The 20,189-nt window shown below is 43.7% G+C and overlaps 1 protein-coding gene across 5 annotated transcripts in view; it reads right to left on the reverse strand.

Annotated features, from left to right (window-relative positions):
- SYT16 (synaptotagmin 16) overlaps positions 1 to 20,189 on the reverse strand; it is a 103,608-nt gene that overhangs the window by 30,515 nt on the left and 52,904 nt on the right. The window contains exons 1-2 of one of the 5 annotated variants that reach the window (XM_042047533.1): positions 13,443 to 13,528; positions 10,798 to 10,923 (exon numbers count right to left, since the gene is read on the reverse strand). The exons of 2 other annotated variants lie outside the window; for them this stretch is intronic. Coding sequence is in view for 2 of the 3 variants with exons in the window: in XM_042047529.1 (XP_041903463.1) it covers positions 13,443 to 13,998 (556 nt within the window). In the remaining variant the exon portion in view is untranslated. Of the gene's footprint in view, positions 1 to 10,797; positions 10,924 to 13,442; positions 14,070 to 20,189 lie in introns of those variants that run through there. 2 more of the 5 variants (XM_042047529.1, XM_042047530.1) reach the window with 2 other exon arrangements.

The raw sequence follows: 20,189 nt of genomic DNA on the forward strand, positions 1-20,189 counted from the left end.
ATTTCAGACTCCAACTTCTTTAACCCTGTTCATTGCAAGCAGTACCTCTGCACCTCTGTCCTGTGCTCCTTGTGGCTGGAGGGCAAGTGGCTGAATTTGGGTCTACACTCCACCTGCTTTTTATTCAGGTACTTCTGGTCAAAAACTCTGTGACCATGACACAGAGGTCTCATACTGTTTAATCATGTCATGGTTATTGCCTGAAGGTGCTGCCTGTTCGTCCTCCTCCCCGTATCTGTTCACTGGGAGAAAAACACCACTCAGGCTTTAGACAGTCTGCTGCCCCTGGCCCAGAAGCCAGAGGACACAGCACACTTCTGCCTCTCAGGTGCACCCTCTGGGGGGAAAAAGTGACCGAGGATTTAGGGAGGACCGGGGCATGAACTGGAGAATCACCTGCTGCTTCAAACCTCTGGAGGGCTTGGTGATGTCATATTGTATCAGCAACATTTACATGTTATTGGACCCTGCTCAACTCTATTTTTTTAATGAAGATTTTTAACAGAGCAAAACACAAGGTCACAATACACAGAAGGACCACCTGTAAAATCATTGCATGTGCAAAGGCAAAGTAGCAAACAAAGGACTTGAAAACTTTTTCATGCTTCCATTCTCCTGCAGCCCCTGCCAAGGTGGGGAGAGACCTTCTTTTGTGCAGAAAAGCAACTCAGATGTAACCTGCTCAGGGTAGCGCCACGAACACATAAATACTGCACGTGGCTAACAGGCACTGCTGACTCCATCTGCCAGCAGCAGACGAGCTCGGGAGACCAATGTAAATTCTAACCTTTAAAAGTGAAGATAACACATTTGAGCACATCCCCGTGCTGCCCTTGCCCTCCTGCTGCCAGCATGTGCAGTGCACAGGGGATGGCTGTACCCTCCTTAGTGCTGAGCACCTGCCAGATGGGGAAAAGAAGGCTCAGGACATGCTGTATATACCTGGCCTGGCTTGGTCAGGATAGAAACACAGAAGCATTTTGCTGATGTCCTTGCCAGCAGCACCAGGGGAGCACAGCAGCAGGACGTTGGAAGCGGTGGGACGGCAGCAGTGACTTTGCACTCACAGATTTGTGTGTGAACAGCCCAGTTGTCGAGTGTGGTCAGGCCACTGCTCATTCTGCAGCATGAAGGGCATGATTTGGTTGCCAAGACTCACTTTGGTAATCTCCATGGCAAACTCTAGCAGCTGAGCAGTGGAGAAGGAGGCTCTCCCATTTTGGGAAGCTAAGCACCTTCCTCCGCCTCAAACCTCACATCAACCACAGGTGAGGAAACTGGAACCTGCTTTTACATACTCTGCTAGGTCTATTAAAAATCTGCAGTATAAACTTAATGACAAGTGCTGTCACAGCTCCATAAATCTGCCTGCTGCTGCACAGGAGACTGCACTCCTCTCCCAGGACAGAGCACCAAAGCCAGCTGATCCCAGCAGAAGCTGACCCCTTTCATGCCACCACTCTGGTAGGTTTGACCCTCTGGTGTGGTGTGCCACAGTTTGACAACAAGCCTGCTCTTCCTGCTGGAAAACTGCTCCCAGCTGGAGGAAAAAAGCTGTGTTTGTACTCTGATAAAAGTGAAAAATTTTTAAACATTAGTTTGTAAATGGTCGGTGACCAGCTGTCATAAAATTTGATTACTTTTATGTAAGCTATTAAAAATAACCTTCTTTGAAATTTTCTTAGATAAAAATTATTTCAAGCTGTAACAACCCCATGGCTTAAATGTGATCTATTCAAATAATCAAAACACATAAAAATAAACATTCCTTTCAGTCAACTACCTGCATTTCTACCTGCAGCTCATGTAAGCTCTACAAAATTTATCTAATTGCTCAGCAAACGCTATTAAGTTCTACTTAAGATATATGTGTATATCTTTTGGGTGATTAAGACAAAAATAAAAAACTATCCCGGTTTAACCAAAAGCCCACATTTCACTCAAACAACTTTCTAAAAATCCTGTGTAAAATAACATCTTTAGTAATTAAACCACACCTTTCACCATTTTCTCAAACAACTGTAACATTAAAATTCTGGGTCTACAGGTGTGAGGCTGTAAACTTAGATAAATGTGCCTAAACATAACGTGAAATTCCGATTGTTACAAGAAATTTCGCAAAGGCCACGTGGATGCAGGACTCCTGGACAGCTCCTGTCAGGGCACTGACCCGCCTGCAACTCCCTGCAAAACACAGCAGAGCCCTTTTGCTAAGACAGGAGGGGAAGGGGGGGGGGGGGAAGGAGGGATGGAGGAGAGAAGCTTGGCATGGTGTGATATATTATTGGCTGCTTGACTTTGATTTCAACTTCCCCAATCCCCAAGGCACGACTGCATCACTTGTTAGGACAGTGGCTGCCATTCCTCACAAATATTTGGAAGCACACAGGCTAATTAAACGGTGGCACTGGGGAATCTGCAGCAAATGCCTGATGTGTCTGCTGCTGAATCACTGCCTGAGCAGCCAGCAGCTCCGTGTCAACTTAATATCTCTGTATTAATAAAAGTAACTTAACCCAGGGGAGAGGAAAACGATCACCATTCAAACACACAAGTGTCCTGATTAGCAAAGGACAAGGGGGAAGCATTTTCTCTATCACCATGGAAACTTAAATAAAGGGCCCGTAATTACAATCTAAATTCTGGAGAGATAATGAATACATCTTGAGATCTGCAGATGTTGTGTAGCATATACATATTTCTAGCAACTTCAACTCAATTACTTCTATGCAGCATCTGTTTTACAAATCAACTTCCCACTGCTCCTAAGGAGGCATGTGGGATTTTTAATTTTTTTTTTTTTTCCCAGAGGAGACAGTGGGGGAAGAAGGGTGACCTCTTTTTCTGGCAAGGTATTTCAAACTACCACTATTTATTTAGAAATTTCAAACACCCAGTCAGTTACAAAGTTAGCTTACAGGCATTCAAATACACCAAGCTAAAACGCATGAAATAAATAATTCAAGAAGTCTCTGCAGTGTTACCAAGTATAAAGAACAACTTATCGTTTGCTCCAAGCCTACCCAAGAAAAAGAATTACTGAATAAAATACATTATGTAGGTGTGAAATATAGAGGTACTGCACATATCCTGTCTGCCTACATATTAAAAAACAACAAACAACAGTCATTTTGGCTGAACAATGGAAACTTTCCAAATGCCAAATTTCTGGTTTTCCTATACATTTAATGTTGCTCTTCTGCATCCACTTTTGTCTTAGAGATTTTGATTCTGCTGTACGGAAGTCAGTGGGAGTTTCAATGGGAACATCACCAAGCCCTGAAGGAAGCAGAAGTAGTACACAAAAGAAATGCATTTGATCACATAAACAAGACAATATCAGTACATCTATGCATAATGCATGCACTCAGAGCATCCCAGGAGCACTTGTGGCTGTGCTATTTGCTTTTACAGAAAGAGTCACACAGGTCTGGCCTTAAAATTTTCATGATCAAGATGACAGAGAGGAACAGTGATCTGTAACAGCTCCTACCTCAGCAAAACCCAGAACTGTGCACAGAAAGAAAAGGACTTTTCTTTGGAAAACGGGCAAGGTCTGCTGCAAACAAGGGATTTGTTAAAGCTTCTCAGAGAAAGGAGGAACATTTTGTACAGGGAACACGCAGCAACACACATGGAGTTGCTCCTATCAATTCCTAGGTGGCTACAGCTCTGCAGTAGTTTTCAGTCTGGAGTCTTCTTCCTGCTCTTGCTGTCAGACACTTGAACTGGGAATTCAAACTGATGCACAAAGTAATGCAACTGCCTGATTTAGGCTTGACTGAGGGGGAGGGCACCCAATCCAAACCCCTCCCTTAGATCCCAAATGTGTTCAAAATCACTGGAGTAGACCCACACTTCTACACACTGATAGGACACTGCTGACTAACACCCCCTGGTCTTTTACTAATGGAGAGGATTTCTCCTTGCACCATCCCTATGTGTTTTCATCCCTTTCTGCCAGGTATAAAAAACAGGGAAAAATTTGGTGTCCAGTGCTAAAGGTGAGGTTTGCCCCTCTCTGCTAAGTGTCAATAGACAGTGCCCTGCTTTTGCCATCTCTGCCTCTCCATCTGTCCTCACCCCATGGCCAAACCAACTGGGAAGCTCCCCAAGGGGAGTGCATTTGGGTGTTTGCATGAAATGCAGGCAAAGAGAATCACAGCTTAGAAACCTTTGTACCAGGGGATATTTACAACAAAAATAATTTTTAAGAAAAGAGAACAAAACAACAGAAGAGAGAGGAATCACAGAAAAAGGCATTTTTTGGCTCTGACCACCTCTACAGTGAAACAATACAGCAGTCAGAGCAATACACCCCAATTCTGTGCACTGCTGTGCAAAGAAATAGAGGACTGCCCACAGAAAACAGCATGAAAACCAGCATATTTTCCTGTTGTTTCTTTCCTACTCCCAAAACTGGATTTTAAAAATAGGAACATGGGATTCCATATCAAACTGGCTCTCACTGTGCTGCCTAAGGTTCTTCCATAGCTATAGGAAATGGCAGCCAAGAGGCTGAACCACAATCATCCCTGATTTTCCCAATCACCTACTTTACATCTTACATGTGGAGCAAATATGAGTCAGGCTTCATTTGTGCTACTGGGTTCTATTAGCACAGGCCCAGGATTTGTGCAGAAGTGGAAGAAAAGAGAGATTACACACTGTAGGAGACACTGCTAAGACAGGAAAACCCCTGGTGCGGATGCAGTTACATCCATGAGTCAGCCTGCAGCTCTCTGGCAGCTCAGGTTAGGTTGTGTGCACGAAATGTGCAGCTGCAGAGGCAGAAAAGCACCTTCTGTCAGCAGATGTCATGTTACACTGGGGACACTGCAGAGCACAGGTGGAGCTGAGTGTGCTCTCGGGTGTGGGGCTGGAAAGGCTCATGGGCTCAGAAACTAAACATACTGCTGGATGCCAAAGGTTGGTGAAGTAGAAAACACTGTCCTTTCCTTCCAACAAAAAAAACCTTTCCCCTCACCAGTACTGTTTTTGTGACAGTTTTCCTGGTAGCTTTCATACCACAATGGGTTGAATTCCTTCAGGTTCCCCATCCATCATTTCTTCTATTTGTTTGTTTGGCTTGGATATGAACTTCCTCAAATGCAAGGGAGTCACTTCCTAAACTTCCTCCAGTACACCTAAGGAAGCTTCTCTGGATTGGCACTAGTTCCTTTCAGCTAGCAGAAATCAAACTGGCCAAGGAAACGTCCAGGAAACTCAGGTCACTGACTTTGCTCCTCTTTAAAGCAGTTTCAGCACTCCACATGAGACCCAGTGTATGCACACACCATTCACAGCACCCAAACATCAGCTTCACACCCACAAGCCTTTGTTTGCTGATTAATAGTGTGGAAATGAACTCCCTCAAGAAGATATTTGTTTGGATTTGCTACAGAAAACAACAGCATTGCAACAAGGCAGATATTTATTTTCCCACTGATTTTTCTAATTGTAACTTTGTTTGCTGCCAGAGGGTTGATTCACCACAGCTCCCCTTTACTGCTGCAGTAACACCACAGCACTCCCGGGAAAATCACCAACTTTGGGAGCAGCAGTGGGTGGGAATGTGGTGCAGCAAGACTCACATGCCTTCAGGACCGAAGCTGTCACCCAAAAGAAACAACCCTGTCCTCCTGCCCTTCCCCTCTTCCCTCTGTTTCAATTTTGGCAGTCCCATGGCCAACTCACCTGGTTTAAAAGTAACAGGGAAGGGGCTGCTGGGTCTTGTTTGAAGCAAGAGGCTGGGCTGCTTCACCACACAGTGGCTTGCTCCTGAGGCCAGGCATGGGAAGCAGCTCAGCTGTGTGACTGGGGAAGGATGTTGTATCTCAGCTGCAGTTTTACATCAATAACAGGCAATTGCAAAACTCAGGCCCAAGGGGTTTACAGCTACATTATTTATGGCTATAAGTCTAACCCTTAAAACTGACCTCGAGACACAGAACTCCAGCAAACCACAGGGCTCTCATTAATCCAAATTCAGGGCTTTCTCTCCAGCACCACCAGTTTCATTATTTGCTAGAAAATACTCCCACAACAATTATGCTCTATAGACTGTACAGGTTTGAATCTCTCTCAGCCCAGGGAGATAAATGCCTCCAAACACCCAGATTGTGGGGGAAAGTCCTCATGAGTCCCTCCAGGGATGCTTCATCTCACAGGGGTACTGAGCTCTCTAGGAGGGGAGCACCTGCCTGGACAAAAGGGAACTTTTAGGTGGTGCAATGATGCCATGAGAGCATCAGCTGTTTCCATGGTCATGGTGATGCCTCAGGTTTTAACTTTCATATTTTTCAGATTCTTCACTGCTCAGTGTGTAACTCTCAAGTTTCTTGTAGCCTGTTAATTTCTGCTCTCTCATGCTAGGCAGACATAACAAAGCCTCTCCAGGCCTGCTCTTCAAGGACACCCAGACTGTCCTAGGCCCAAAAAGTATAAACCAAAGAGCCACTAAGGGGGGCAAGCAGAGGGGAATTACATCATTAAACTGAATCTTTTATAGGTTTGGTTCATTTGCATAACAGGGTTAATTCTCCAATTTAAGTGTGAAGAACTTGGGGCCTGTTGTCCATCTTGGGGTCCATTTTGGCAATAGCCTCTGGCTCCCCAGGGGTACCTTTGAAGGCCTTTCAAATAAATACCTACCTTTATTCCCTTACTCCTTTCTAGTCTCTGTTTCTAGGAGGCCTCTTAAGGCATCAATGGGAGGGGATTTTCTACACATTTTGCTATGGACTGATTTAAGATTCAACCCAAGTCATTCATGCTGGTCTACAAATAGGTACTGATGAAGTGTTCCTAAGTCCATCTGTGGAAACTGCATGAGAATCACACAAACAGCATCTGTGGAGGTACAGCCCAACCACACCTTCCTCATTGCCTGCAAGACCCCCAGAGCTCAACAATGACATTCCCTGTCCTTAAAACTACACAGTTTTACCTCCAAGACTGTAATCTCCCTATTTCTTTTCATTGCAGAAAATGAATTTTCCCTTTGGTTACTAAAACCACTTCGGGAGTCTATGAGGCCACTCCAAAGGATGGCTGCTGCCACCAGGTCCTTACAACAGCCAAAAAATTAACTAGGCACAAGGAATTTATATCCACACCCCTATCTGGCAAAGGGTGAAGATCAACACCAGCTCACCTTTTGGCAGAGTGATCCCATCTTATATAACCTTACGTTAGTGGGTTTTGTGCTGTTAAGCAATGCAAGGAGGCTGGGAGGTAACAGGGATGGATCATCTGTGCTTCCAGCAAGCCCCTGCAGGCCAAGCTAGCAACAACTGCAATAGAAAAGAAGAACCACCAAAAAAAGAAAAAAAAAAGCCAAGCAGTACTACTGCTTGTGTCAGCACACAGAAATACTATGTTCCAGCTCTGCACAGAGTGCTGCTAGTATTGCCTGCACGTAACCTCCACCACAACACAATGAGATCATTCACACCTGCCTCGCCTGTAGTAGGAGAGGGAAGGTGAGGAGGCAGGGTTTCTAGGAGAGAGGCAGCATTTCCCAGATGCTGACAAGATGCTGTTTATTGGTAAATGAAGTCTCTTGAGTCCTAAACAACCTTCCCAGAGGAAGATAGAGTCGCAACTGCCATATGGAGAGTGGGAAGAGGATGTCACTTAGCAAAAGTGGATCAGAAAATACATGCACAAGCACACACGCTCACACACAATTTGTTCTGTAACTGCACAGAATGGCAAAATCCATTTCATCCTCTCAAATAAATCCTTCTCCATACAGCTTATGCAACCTTCTAGATGACAAGAGCAGATGAGAAGTACTCCTGAACAGAGCATCCTTCCCCATGCCCCCAGGGAGATGGGCACAAGGAAGCTTTGCCCTCCAGACAAGGAACTTGGTGAAAACCCAAACCACTGATCTACTGTGGGCTGACAAAGATACTGTGTCTAAAACCATTGACTGAGGATGAAAAGCAATGCTGACAAGCCCAAGACAGAGCTGGCAATGGTACCACCTTCAAAAATTTGTGTTTTGAACCACTGCTTGGCTTCACTTCCCCAGCTGTAAAGCTGACATGCCACAATCCACCCTCTTCTCACAGCTGTTGTGTTCTCTTATCCCCACTGACTCCTGGATGAAGATCCCTTATAATTTGAAAATTTGAAGACACAGAACCGCAGAGGAGTACTTCAAATATGAGTAGGAACATTGTACTGCCTTCTCAAGGACAAAAGTCTGTGCACAAACACTCTGAGTGGTTCTGAATTTCCCAGAGAGAAAGCATTCAATGCGAGCTCATGTCTGCACTTCACTTCAGAAAGCCATGGGCTTGTATCACATTCTTCAGAGACCAGATGCATGCCCCCAGTCACGTTTGTGCTTCGTCCCACTCGAGCTGCCAGGAGTATTTTCTCTGAAGTGTTTTTGTCCACTGTCTGCCTTTGCTTTCATTCCCTTAGTGCTTGTGGTGGTATTGATTCAGTGTAGCCTCTTTAAATGTCCTTCTTAGAGAACAGGCACTGATTTTTATAGGCCTACATTCTGGCTAGAACACTGGCTGGCTCCATACCCAGACAGGTGATAAAATTCATAAACACTTCACTTCTCAATGTGGAGACTGGCCATCTAGCTATTTCAGTCTCAAGTTCAAGCAGAAATTTAATTTATCACATAATCAACATCTTTTTCTTATGGGTATATTTTGCTATATGGGTTTACAGGACCTAATGAAAACCTCACTTCTTGCCTAGGATTTCCTGTCCATGTGAAGGGTCATTTACTGAGGTCAGGAGTGTTCATACAGAGCAGAAAGAATAATTTCCTTTACTACAGCAATTACTGGCAAAAATCAATGACCCCTGTTAAGCTGGAGGCCAAGGTAAGTAAATGCAATAGTGCTTTCTAGATTTAAAAACTCCCAGAGCCTCAGAGGTGTGCTTCTCCTTACACATGTGCTGAGGAAAACCAGCCAGCCATCTAGACAGGGGTGTCACACTTCCTAGCATTCCAAGGCCATAAAAATTATTGTAGCGCAACTGAAATGCAACCTTTAGCTGGCACTGAGATTGTCCAATCGATGGGGGGGAAAAAAATCTCTAAGTTCTCCTTGCAGTGGAAGTACTGTCCTCACCTGTGAATTACTCCAGTGCTGTGAGCAGTGTCTGACAGCCTGGGAGGCTTCCACCACAGCACTTGCTGGGCAAAAATAGTTCAGCTGTGCTTCAGAAGGCTCAGCTCTGCTGCTGTGTCTGTCCCCGTGCCTTTTCGGGGCAGTGTCTGCAGAGACTGAGAACTTAATGGTCACTTTGGCTTTTTGTTTGCAAAGGACAACAGCCCTAAGGGAGAAGTGGGCTAAAGCCCTTGCTTTCATTGCAGTTATTGCTGTTCTTCTTTTTTTTTTGTTATTACAGTTTTTTTCCCCTTTAGATTCATGCTGGGAAGCAGAAGGACTGGCCACCTCTACCCTTCTTGCAGTGCACTACTTTCAGATGTGGTTTATTGCTCCACTGTTTGGTTGGTTTTTTCTTTTAAATTCTTAAGCCAAATGTGCAATGATGGATCTGGCAGCCACACTCCTGCCAGCCACCTCCAGTCAGCTGAGCAGCAGCGTCTCAGCCATGGGGGGATGCAAGGGCTGCTCTCTCCCTGCTCTGCACTGTGAGACATTGTCACAAACACTGAGGTCAGACAATGGACAAGGGTCTGAGAGAGCAAGTTCATCTGTTTCTGCAAAATTCACGACCACATGATTTGCCACTGGTGGCAGCAATCTGCACACACAGAAGCCTCTGCCTTGCCATCATTCCTTCTTAAACCAAACACCTGGCACTGCAATACTTCCTGCTGAGCTACCTTCTCAGTATTAAACTGTGGATCAAAAGCATTCAAAGTAAAAAAAAACTTTTCCTTGCATTTGTTTGAAACCTCAGTACAACTTTACTCTAGCATCATTTAATTACCGACCAGCAGTGGGCAGCAGCCAAACCTGCGCCCTGTGATTAACCTGCCTCATGGTATCTGATGGATGTTTGACTTAAAACCCCAAGAATTTCATTGCTCAAACAATTTATTAGAACCCTAAGCCTAAAAATGGTTTTCAATAATATGTGTTCTGCTTCAGAGCCTAAGAAAATCTACTCTGGGAGCCAGGAAACATTTCCTAGGAGGCAAAAATGTGATCAAAAACATATTTGATAAAAAGGAGAAGGAGTAATGATAGTTTTTAACTACAGTGTTATTTTATTTCCTCTCAGAAGCATGCTGTCAGTTTAAGAGAAGGGAACATTTATTGGATTTTGTTTTGCATCTCTTTTAAAAAAAATTATTCTCACCTAGGGTTGCAGGGTTTTTTCCCCCTAAACCAAATAAACTGTATATTGGAATGACCTTGTAACGGGTTTCTGTGGCTCTTTAATCACCAGTGGCTGTTAAATGAAGCATATCTATTTTCTCTGTTACATTACTATTGGCAACCAGGTCTTCAGTAAGTGCCCAGAAATATTTCCATGGCAACAAAAAGCATTCAGCATTGCTACTGTTTTGTGCCAATTTAGCTTTAAAATATTCTATTGTGGAGAGAAATATGGTACATTAAGTGAAATAAAGTCAAGATGCAATGTTCTGAAAATAATACAAGGATAAACAGGAAACATGTATTTTGCAGAAATGGGGGGGTGGGGGAAACTGCCAAATGGAAGGAAAAAATGTTCAAAGCTCATTTTGATGCTACTGAACAGCTTTGCTGAATGTCAGCAAGTCCATGTGTCACTTACATTGTCACTTAGGGTTAGGTAAAAAACTAACAGAAATAAGGGTACCTCAAACATCTTCTCTTGATCATTTTAATCCATGACTGAAATTTTAAGTTGCCAGGGTATTACAGTCTCTCTGCATGTCTAGGTTACCATCAGAAGAGTTCACACTCTTGATGTTAGAGAATGAATCTAAAGGAAAAAGAGGAAATAAAGAGTTGAAAAATAAAATACAAAGAGCATGTGTGTTTTGGAAGTGAAAGTTCACTTAGAAGAGCAAAATGAGTTCTTCCACATCAAAGGGTCTGTGGAAGACATTTTCAAATCACAGTTCAGCACTTTCTCTCCCATTATACGGCTTAGTTCTGAGAAAAAAAGGCATCAGCTCCCAGCCCTCTAACCCTCAAACAGCCAACTTTTATGACTATGAAGTCTTGAGACCATTGCATGGCTCTTTGTGCAGCACATTGCAGAGATAAAAAGATTAAAGTCTATCTGAGACCATCTGGAATGATATTTCCTAGGGTCCAAAAAGCTATGCAATGCTCCCTGAAGTGCTTGGTGTGGAAGCAGAGAGCTCTAGGAAGCAGCACTGTAGGTGCTGGGGAGCTCTGTGGGACCAGCCTTCCAGTCCACAATGGCTTAGGGAGAAGGAAAGCCAAAAAATATTGAGAGAGTCGAACAGCAACTTGACCAGTACCTGCTCTCAGCTGGGAGAGAGGTCCAGAGGGACCCTCCCTTGAGCTGCAGGGATGGGTCACTCTGGCATCTGTCTGTCCCTAAGTCTCACCAGGAAGCTCCATCTGGTCCATCACCCGCTCCTAGGACCCATCTTTCTCAGATGTCTCTGCAGACAAGGCTGCAGGTGACAAAGAGCTCTGACAAGGACAGCAGCTTATTCCTGGGCTCCATTTCCATAAGAGCTCACCACCTTTCCTCCCACCTGCTGTGAGCAAGAGTGTGGCCCAGAGAGAGCAGGATGCCCTACAAATGATGCATTTGGCACCTGGCTGAGCCCCAGGATTTGCTGTGAATTGTTCCAACAGCCCCTCCTGAGCTACAGGCTCTGCAGGAGACAAGGTTAGGCCCTGGACAGCACTTGTCCAAGAGGATCCACGGCCCCAGCACTCCCTGAATGGACACCTTGTGCCCTGCTCCATGACTTCTGTGCACACACTGGTCACATAATCCAAGCACACACAGCAAATCCAGCCCTGCAGCAGCACTGGTTCAGTGCCTATGGACAAACCCTGTGGGCAGGATATTGCACAGGCAATGTACAGGGGTACCAGAAGGTAGGGGTTGGGCTCCAAGAGATACAACTCCAAGGTATTTAACCTGAGAACTGGCAATCATTCATTTGGAATATGAAACAAGCAGTCCCAGTTTGGGAGGCAGAACAACAAGACCAAAAGCACTTTTAAATTATTTACTCCCTGGCTATAATAGAGTGAGAAATGGCAATAAAGAAAAGAGCTAATTTTCCAGTCATTAAAGAACACCGTCTAAGGCTTATGCCCTCTCAGTCTGATATTCCTGTTAAATACAAAAACAAACCAGCTGATCTTCCACAGTCTGCACAGAAAATATGTAAGACTTCCCTAGAAGCCAAGAGTGATGAAAAGCTCCTGGTCATAATAAAACATACATTTTCAAGAGCATCTACCACCTGCTTAAACAAAACAAAAAAAACCCTTTTAGATATTTGAAGCCAAATTCTGTAGATCCTCAGTGATTCTTAAGTTCTTCATCTGCTCCATATTGTAGAACCCCGTCCCCTCCCCCATCCTCTTTCCACCCTTATCCCCACTCCTAGGATGTTTGTAAAGAGCAGCTTTATCCCAGCAAGACCCAAGGATGTCAGCAGGACTGCAGCTTTCCCTGGGTGTAGTCAGGACATATGTCTCCACCAGACCTCTGTGACCCAGGAAACCTCCAGCCACACTTGTGGTGACACTGAGTTGGGCACAAGTCACGTGGCTGAAACTCAGTCCTGGGCTCAATATCCTGAAAACACTCTTGCTGTCATTTAAAGATCAGAAATCATAGTTAGGCCTATTTAAAACTGAAAATATCAAACTCAGTTCTCCTTCTCATAATCTCCTGCCTGCTGTCTTCTTCAGTCTTCTTTGAAAAGCCTGTTGGGGTGGTGGGAGGGGAGGAAAGCGATTTGGGAGCCTTTCATCCATAAAATCATGAGATATGGCTGGCTTTTTAGTACAGCATTTCACAGCACATGGCACAGTAACATCTTGAGGTTCCTGGCACAGAGAAACAAGGTTTGAGATTGCTATTAAAGATATATATATATATATAGAGATATATATATATATATATATATATAGTGACGCAAAGGCAGATGGTTCTCAAAGCAAAGGCTTAAGGCTAAACATTCCCTTTGAAGGGTCCTACTACCAGAAACTAAAAAGGGAGGGAAGTAAAACACCCCTTGCTACAGCAACAGGGCCTGATTGCCTTCTAATACACAGCATTTCACCCTGGAGATCTCCACTTCTTTCAATGAGATTAGTCTCACAAACAAGGGAAGAATTGGAAAGGTTAGATTTTTCTTTGGGATTTGGGGAGTTTTATTTTAGCTGTGGGAAACAGAGAGAATACAGAACATAATGAGCAGATTAGCAACTAAATCAAATCAACAGCCAAAAAGAAAGGTCTGGATAATGCAGTCAGGGCGCGTGCCAGCTGCTTACCTGCACAGCGTGCCTTGCCATTAGCACCGTTTAAGGAGCCACCCAAGCTGAGGCTGTGCTCATGACCTCCCATCCTCAAAGAGGGCTCACCTTCTTCCTCAGCGATGGGAGGAAGCCGATCAAGAGGCTGGAGATCTTCGCTGGTCCAGTAGGATCCATTGGCTGTCAAAGACCTGGAGCTTTCAACGCACTGCTCTGGTGAAGCGCTGGTATTTTTAACCCGTTTTTTCCTCTGTGGACCCATGTCAGAGCCATGAGGGAGGTTTTGTGAAGCCAGATCAGGGCTTCCAATGTAACCGTCTTCTCTAGGATAGAAATATTCCTCATCCCAGAGGTCCAGGTCTCGTTCATCATCTGATTCCTCAGAATAATCCTCATAAACGCCTCTATTATTCTCCAAGTCCTGGGTCCTCTCTTCTTCTGGCTTATGACCCACTCCACTCAAATTCAGCAGTGAGGCAGATATGGAGTCTCCTGCTTGTTGGATCGCTTCGTATATTTGAGACATCCAAGAAGACAGTGGCTGGAGGAAATTCTGAGCAGCCTCAGAAGCCATGTTTAACACTATGCTGGTGTCTGGTGATCAGTTGTTCAGCTTTGCCAGCATGTCACTTATAATTCAGGGAGCTACAGAATAAGCACCATAAGAAATTACTGTAAATTGCTTGTCCATCAACACCTGTCGACACACTATCTATGTAAGATGTCTAGAACCGAGAGGGGAAAATGGAAAAAGCACTTTTACCCGTTGAGAATACCACCAGAAATCCAGAAATGATGGACAAATTGCACATATTCCTGCAGAGATCTGGAAAGCTTTTATTCGATGGTTAAACCTTAGATAAAAATAAGAACCAGAACCTTGGAACACAAGTACCTTTTTGAAGTGCACACATTCTGGTTACAGCTGTCAACAGACCTGGGGGAAAAAAGGTACAAAAAAACCTGCAATCAAAAATCTCAGATAACCTCCTGGCCCAAATTTCTATCACATCCTTAGCATTAGTATGACCAGGTGAGAAAACTGAAAGGAGGAGAATTTGGGGAGAATTGTGTTTTGAATAATGAAAATGACAGGCCTAAAGCTTGCAGTAGCAGCCCATGGCAGACAACCATCTCAAATGCTTTGCTGCAGAAAGGCTGTGAAGAAACTCTCTCTGCCCACAACCCAGAGTCGTTTTGCCATTCACAGAAATGACAAAAAAAAGCTGAACAGAGGAGGTGGAATATTATGGATATGAAATTACTGGGAACAGAAGCAAGTTAACAAAAGCACTGGTGTTATCTCGAGATGATGCTTTCTCAAAATTCATCTAAACTCTAAATAAAAACATAACTTGCAGAAAGTTAACATGCCTTTTTGCCCAGTATACATCTTCCCACATCATCACAAGACAGATATTCTTTTAGGAGCTCTGAGAAGGAGAAACCTACAAATAGGATGATGGGTTTAGGAAGAAAGAATTAAATAGGTGCAGATTTTAGTCTAAAAGACAACTAAAAAGAAGATTCAAAAATTAATACCAGTGTCTTGCTGAATTGAGAGGTCTGAAAGCAATCAAAGTATAAAAGGATGAATACAGTGTAACTGCAAGAAAATAAGCTCAGCAGCAATGTGCATTACCTTATGAAATGATCTCCAGAGAAATGTAGTGGGAATATCAGTGTTGTGGATCTTTAAATGGAGCACAAACTAGAAAGATCCCACTTTGCTTGGTGAGCAGCTATTTTAGACATGAGATCAGTGACTTAAGAGGACTTTACCTTAAAAAAAACCCTGTGCCAAATAATTTGGTTCAGTGATGTTGATTTATACTGCAGACACTTCCAACAGGTTTATTGTCAGCTTCAGTGTGCTAAGAATTGCAGCCCTAACAAGGACAGTAAATGAATGCTGGTTACCAAAGGCATTTTAAAAGCTGTAGCTGTCACAAACTCCCTGGGCTCAGGGCACACACTGTTCCAGCATCCGTCTGGCAGCCTCCAGCCCTCAGCTCAGCCCCTGGGACTCAGATAAAGCTCCCTGCCACACATTAAATCTTTGGCAAGGAACAGACAGTGCCAGAGACTCGCTTCCCAGGTGAGCTGTTCCCTTCACTGACTCTCCTCTTTCCAACCCTGCCCTGGGCAAAGCCTCTCTGCTTTGTGCAACTGATTTTCTCATAGACCAGAAGAGATTAAAGGCTTCAAACAATCCATTTTCAACAAGATGCAGATTACTGGTAAATCACAGCACCAGAGAAATCACTGGTAGGAGATGGTACTTGTAACAGTGAGATTCTCCCAGGCTTGGAGGGAAATAAACTCTGGTGGGTAAGTGCTAGATACTGGATACAATTTTAACCTGTCATTTATTTACAGGCAAGAGCAAATGAACCTCTCATTTTTGATGAAAGGAGAACTTCACAGTGCTCTCCCTCTGTCTCAGCAGCAAGATCCATGACAGCAGTAGCCCTCAGAGGGATGCAGACGTCCAGGAGTGACGGCTAACCAATGGAGGTAAAATATATGGGTGCTGAAATGAAGTGCTGATCTTTTCTAAAAATCAACAGAACATAGCCTTGTGATATTTGCATAGGAAATAATTAGCTCCTCTTGTTATTAGATTTTGAAGCTAACACCTGATTTGTCCAACAGTGCTATCCCACTTCTGGATGCTGTGGCTGGCTACACCGCACTCAGGCAAACATCACAGGGAGGTTGGTACCACAACCATAAGGATGGAGGGAATTTTCAAGGCAGGATTTTGCTTTAGTAAGGGAAGTAAAGCAGTGACCTACAGCCACCTGCAGAGCTTGGATGTGGTCACTCAGTCATCTGAAGCAGTAGATAGAACTTGAACATGAACTTTCATATACCAAGCAGTTGCCTGTAGTCTGGGGAAAAATATAACACACACATGTACACACATCCACAACTCTACCCAAGATCTGGACATAGCCTGGATTGAATCCTAAGAACTCCAACAAGTGGTTTGATTTCAGTTTATAGACAATAGACAGACACTGATGCGTATTTCACCAGAAAAATCTGAACCACTTTGCAGTAACACCTGCAACTCCCATGTGCAACTTGCAACCCAGTGCCTACATAATCCCTACATGCAAAAACAATGTCTTTTCCAGGGTGCCTGACTCTGTTTCACCTTTGCTTTGCTTCTTCTACCATCCTCTCCCTCTTACTGAAGACTCCACAGTCACTGATATGCTGAACAACTGGAGTTCAGTTGAATTATAAATGGTTTATTTTTGTACTTGCAGCAGATGGGTAAAATGTGTAACAAGCTGCAGACAAGTTTAGGCGGGCAACAATTTTACAAACGCACCAGAGGATCAAAGAGGGCTGAGCTGTGTTACAGGCTTGCTGTTTCCCAGGAGCTCTCTCCATTAATTAGGAGACACTGCTCTAACAGCGTGTTTATGATATATTTCACAACATGGCGTTTTCAACATAACGGATTTTTACTTTTGATTTCTCTAACAGTTTTGACTTGCATTAGAAGAAAAAAAAAAACTAAAAGAACAGAGAAAAGCATAAAATGTGTGGGAAATAAAAAGAAATCCATTTCTTTTTAAAAGTATTCATCAAACAAGAGAGAGGAAAAAAGCAGTTTAGCAAATTCACTTCAAGTTCCATCTTCTGAAACCACCCTTAAGAATTTTCACACCAAATCACATGCTAAACTCGAAGTTGTTAGGGGTTTTTTTCCTCTCCTGGAAAATCAGATAGCTAAAAGGATCAATGCTAAGCCTCTCACAGAAGCCATCATAACCTTTACTACAATCTATATTCCCTTGTCTTGATAGGATCATTATTCCTGAGTAGCATTCCCATTGAGAGGTGCAATTACTGTATTGCTAAAAAAAGTAGACTATTAGCAGAATTTCAAACACTACCCCAATGCAGAAGTTTATAATATCACCAAAGTGTCTTTCAATCTTCTTGATACGTAGGTTCCTAAAAAAAGTGACATCAGGTGTGCATTTCTTAATATTTTCCTTATTCACTCTGTTGCAGAGTGTAGGCACAAACTTCCTTTTCTTCAGTCACTTTTTGTGCGGCCCTTGGAATAGTTTTCTACCAAACCCCTCCCTTACAGGCAGAACACAGGTTGAAAATGGATCATATCCATTAACAGGAGCTTTATTTGTGTGGACATCAAAGAAGAGCAGTGTGATTGACCCAGCATGAAGCTCTGCTCCAAGTTTAGGGGGAAAAATCCTAAAACAAGGTGTGAATCTGAGCTGATGCCCAGAACATCAAGGATCTGTGCAAAAGGTAAGGCCATTTTGCTTTTCATGGAAAGGGGAAATAAGGAAGGCTTGAAGGGGTAAGATTTTTTGAGCTACTGAAAACTGTAATGAGCCTGATCCTCATTTCAGACTAGAATCCAATTAGCACACATTTAAAATAGCAGAGAGGAGGTTAGAAATGTACTCAGATGAAGGCAGGCAGCAGCAACACTGGGCCAAGAAATCCTCTATCCTAGTTCTGGGAACAATCTGGACTCTTTGCTCCTCTTGCAGTTGCCAGAATTGTATCTAACAAGATGCTAGCAAAGCCCTTGCACTCTCACCAAACATTACTATGATGAAAATGCATTTCCAGCTGAAACTGTCACAGTGCCAAGCCCAGCCTGTGCACTTGAAGCTGTTCAAGGGGTTGGAACCTCCTGCAGAAGTGTTGTGAGGTAAGTTCACAGACAGTGCCCAAGGTTCACATCAGTTGTGAGCGTCACTACTGACCAAACTTCCCCAAGGTAAAAACAAAACAGAAGTACAGAACATCTGGTAACTTTTTGGCCTATGTGCTATAAAAATGCTATTTAAGTGGTTGAATTTAACACACAGAAGAGAAGACAGAGGCACTTTCCAAGTGATTATGTGCTCTGTGATAATAGTTTTCAGCTGGTGAATCAGAAACTCCAGGGCATTCAAGGAAAATCTAATGGTTGATGCCAATAAATTAGACACATCTCATTGGAAACGTTCATGGGTTACAAATCAACACAGTAATAAAGCCACTGCTGCAGAGCATTGGTCCTGCAAGCCCCAGAATGGTGAAGAGAAAACAAAGATGAGCTCAGGCAGACAGCAATGTACCCGGCTGCACGGGGCTCAGCCCACGCACAGGAAGCCTGCAGACTTATTTCTCACTCCCAAATCATCTCACGTCTTTGCAGGCAGCTCGCTAGTGATGCTGTGCCAAATTAGTTGTAAAAATTGATACCCAAATGACAAAAGTGGTTTTGATCAGGATATTTAGCCCCATGTTGTCTCCTCCTTTCTTTTCATCCCTTTTTTCCTGCTCTCCTTTTGTCAATAACAATGGCAACAATTACTAATCCTCACGGCTTCAGTGGGATGGGAAGAAGAGGAAAGAGGTAGAAGAAAAAAAGGAATTATGCAAATGTGACATTTATCGTTCAAAATTGTGGAGCCTTTTTCAAAAAAACCAGGTCTCTCCATCATACAGAGTACATGATGACAAATTCAAGAAAAAAAAAAAAAGTTCCTGGAAGACCAGCATTCAAATATTGCGCTCAGAAGCTCCAACAGCAATGGGGCTGAGGAGCTGATGATGATTTCTTATGCTGACCTCTTCACACCTTTGTTTTTGCCTAGGCTGTAAGAACTACTGAAATCAGAGGTGTGTTCATCTCATGTAAGTCCAGGGCACCCAGAAAGCAGAGGATATGTGAAAGCACAGATAGATAATATTGCCATCAAAATATTAATACTAAACCTGGGGGGATTTTCAGGAGAGAGAAAATGTCTACACCTCCTTGGCCATAATATTTGGTTTGGATATTCAGGCGAGCCAGATTCTGACTTGGCACTGGTGTTAAATCCAGAGTCGCTCCACTGAAGGCAGTCACATCCTCCAAATCAAAATAAAGCCCTTTGCATTTAAAGAGCCACTTGTCACCAGAGGCACAAAAAAGCCCTTAACTGTTCCATGCCAAGTGGTTGTACAAAAAGCAGCAATGAATAACTTCATTTATACTTCTCCAGCCGAGGGTTACATAAAGGGCAAAAAGAAATTCACAAATCATTGGAGTATTAGAAAAGTGGTGTTAGTAGAGGCAACTGTTCTCTCTCAGGCTAAAAGAGCGAGAAACATCTGTAATTACTGGATTAGGGGAATGAAAGAAGAAACCTGCAGTCAGAAATTACAGCACATTCTGTAATTGAGCTGCTGCCATTTGCCAGCTTGCATGAAGACAGAAGAGCCAAAAGCAAATCACAAGTTCAAAAGGCTGGAGAAACACCAATTTACACCACCACTCGAACCCACCCACCTGTGCTGTCAAGCTGTTCCCTAGAGCAGACCCCATAGACTCCACCCTGCCTGCAATTGTGCTACCCAGTCTGCAGCAAGTGAACAAACCAGGGTCAATCAGAGCAATTACTTGCATGGAAATTAGCAGTGGGAGAGCATGTCTAGCTGTTTAACAAAATGAAGATATTTTAGAAACATTTAGAGGAGTCACCCAGTTCCTGTTACTCCTTCCCCCACGCACACACTCCATCCTTGCAGAGCCTGTGGGAATTGCTCTGTGTGGACCACCACCGAGCAGTGCAGACAGAGCTGTTTGGGAGACAAAAATGCAGTGGATGATTCCTGGTGATCCATCTTTGTGTGCACACGTGGCTGAGCCTGTAGCTCCCATCTCCTCTCACTTCTAAGTCAACCACCAGTCCAGCCAGAAATCCTGGGAGGCTGAGGGGTCACTGGGAAAACTAG

Source organism: Corvus kubaryi, unplaced genomic scaffold (assembly GCF_017639235.1).
Source record: "Corvus kubaryi isolate FWS band 111438036 unplaced genomic scaffold, C.kubaryi_AGA036_p1.0 66, whole genome shotgun sequence".
NCBI lineage: Eukaryota > Metazoa > Chordata > Aves > Passeriformes > Corvidae > Corvus > Corvus kubaryi.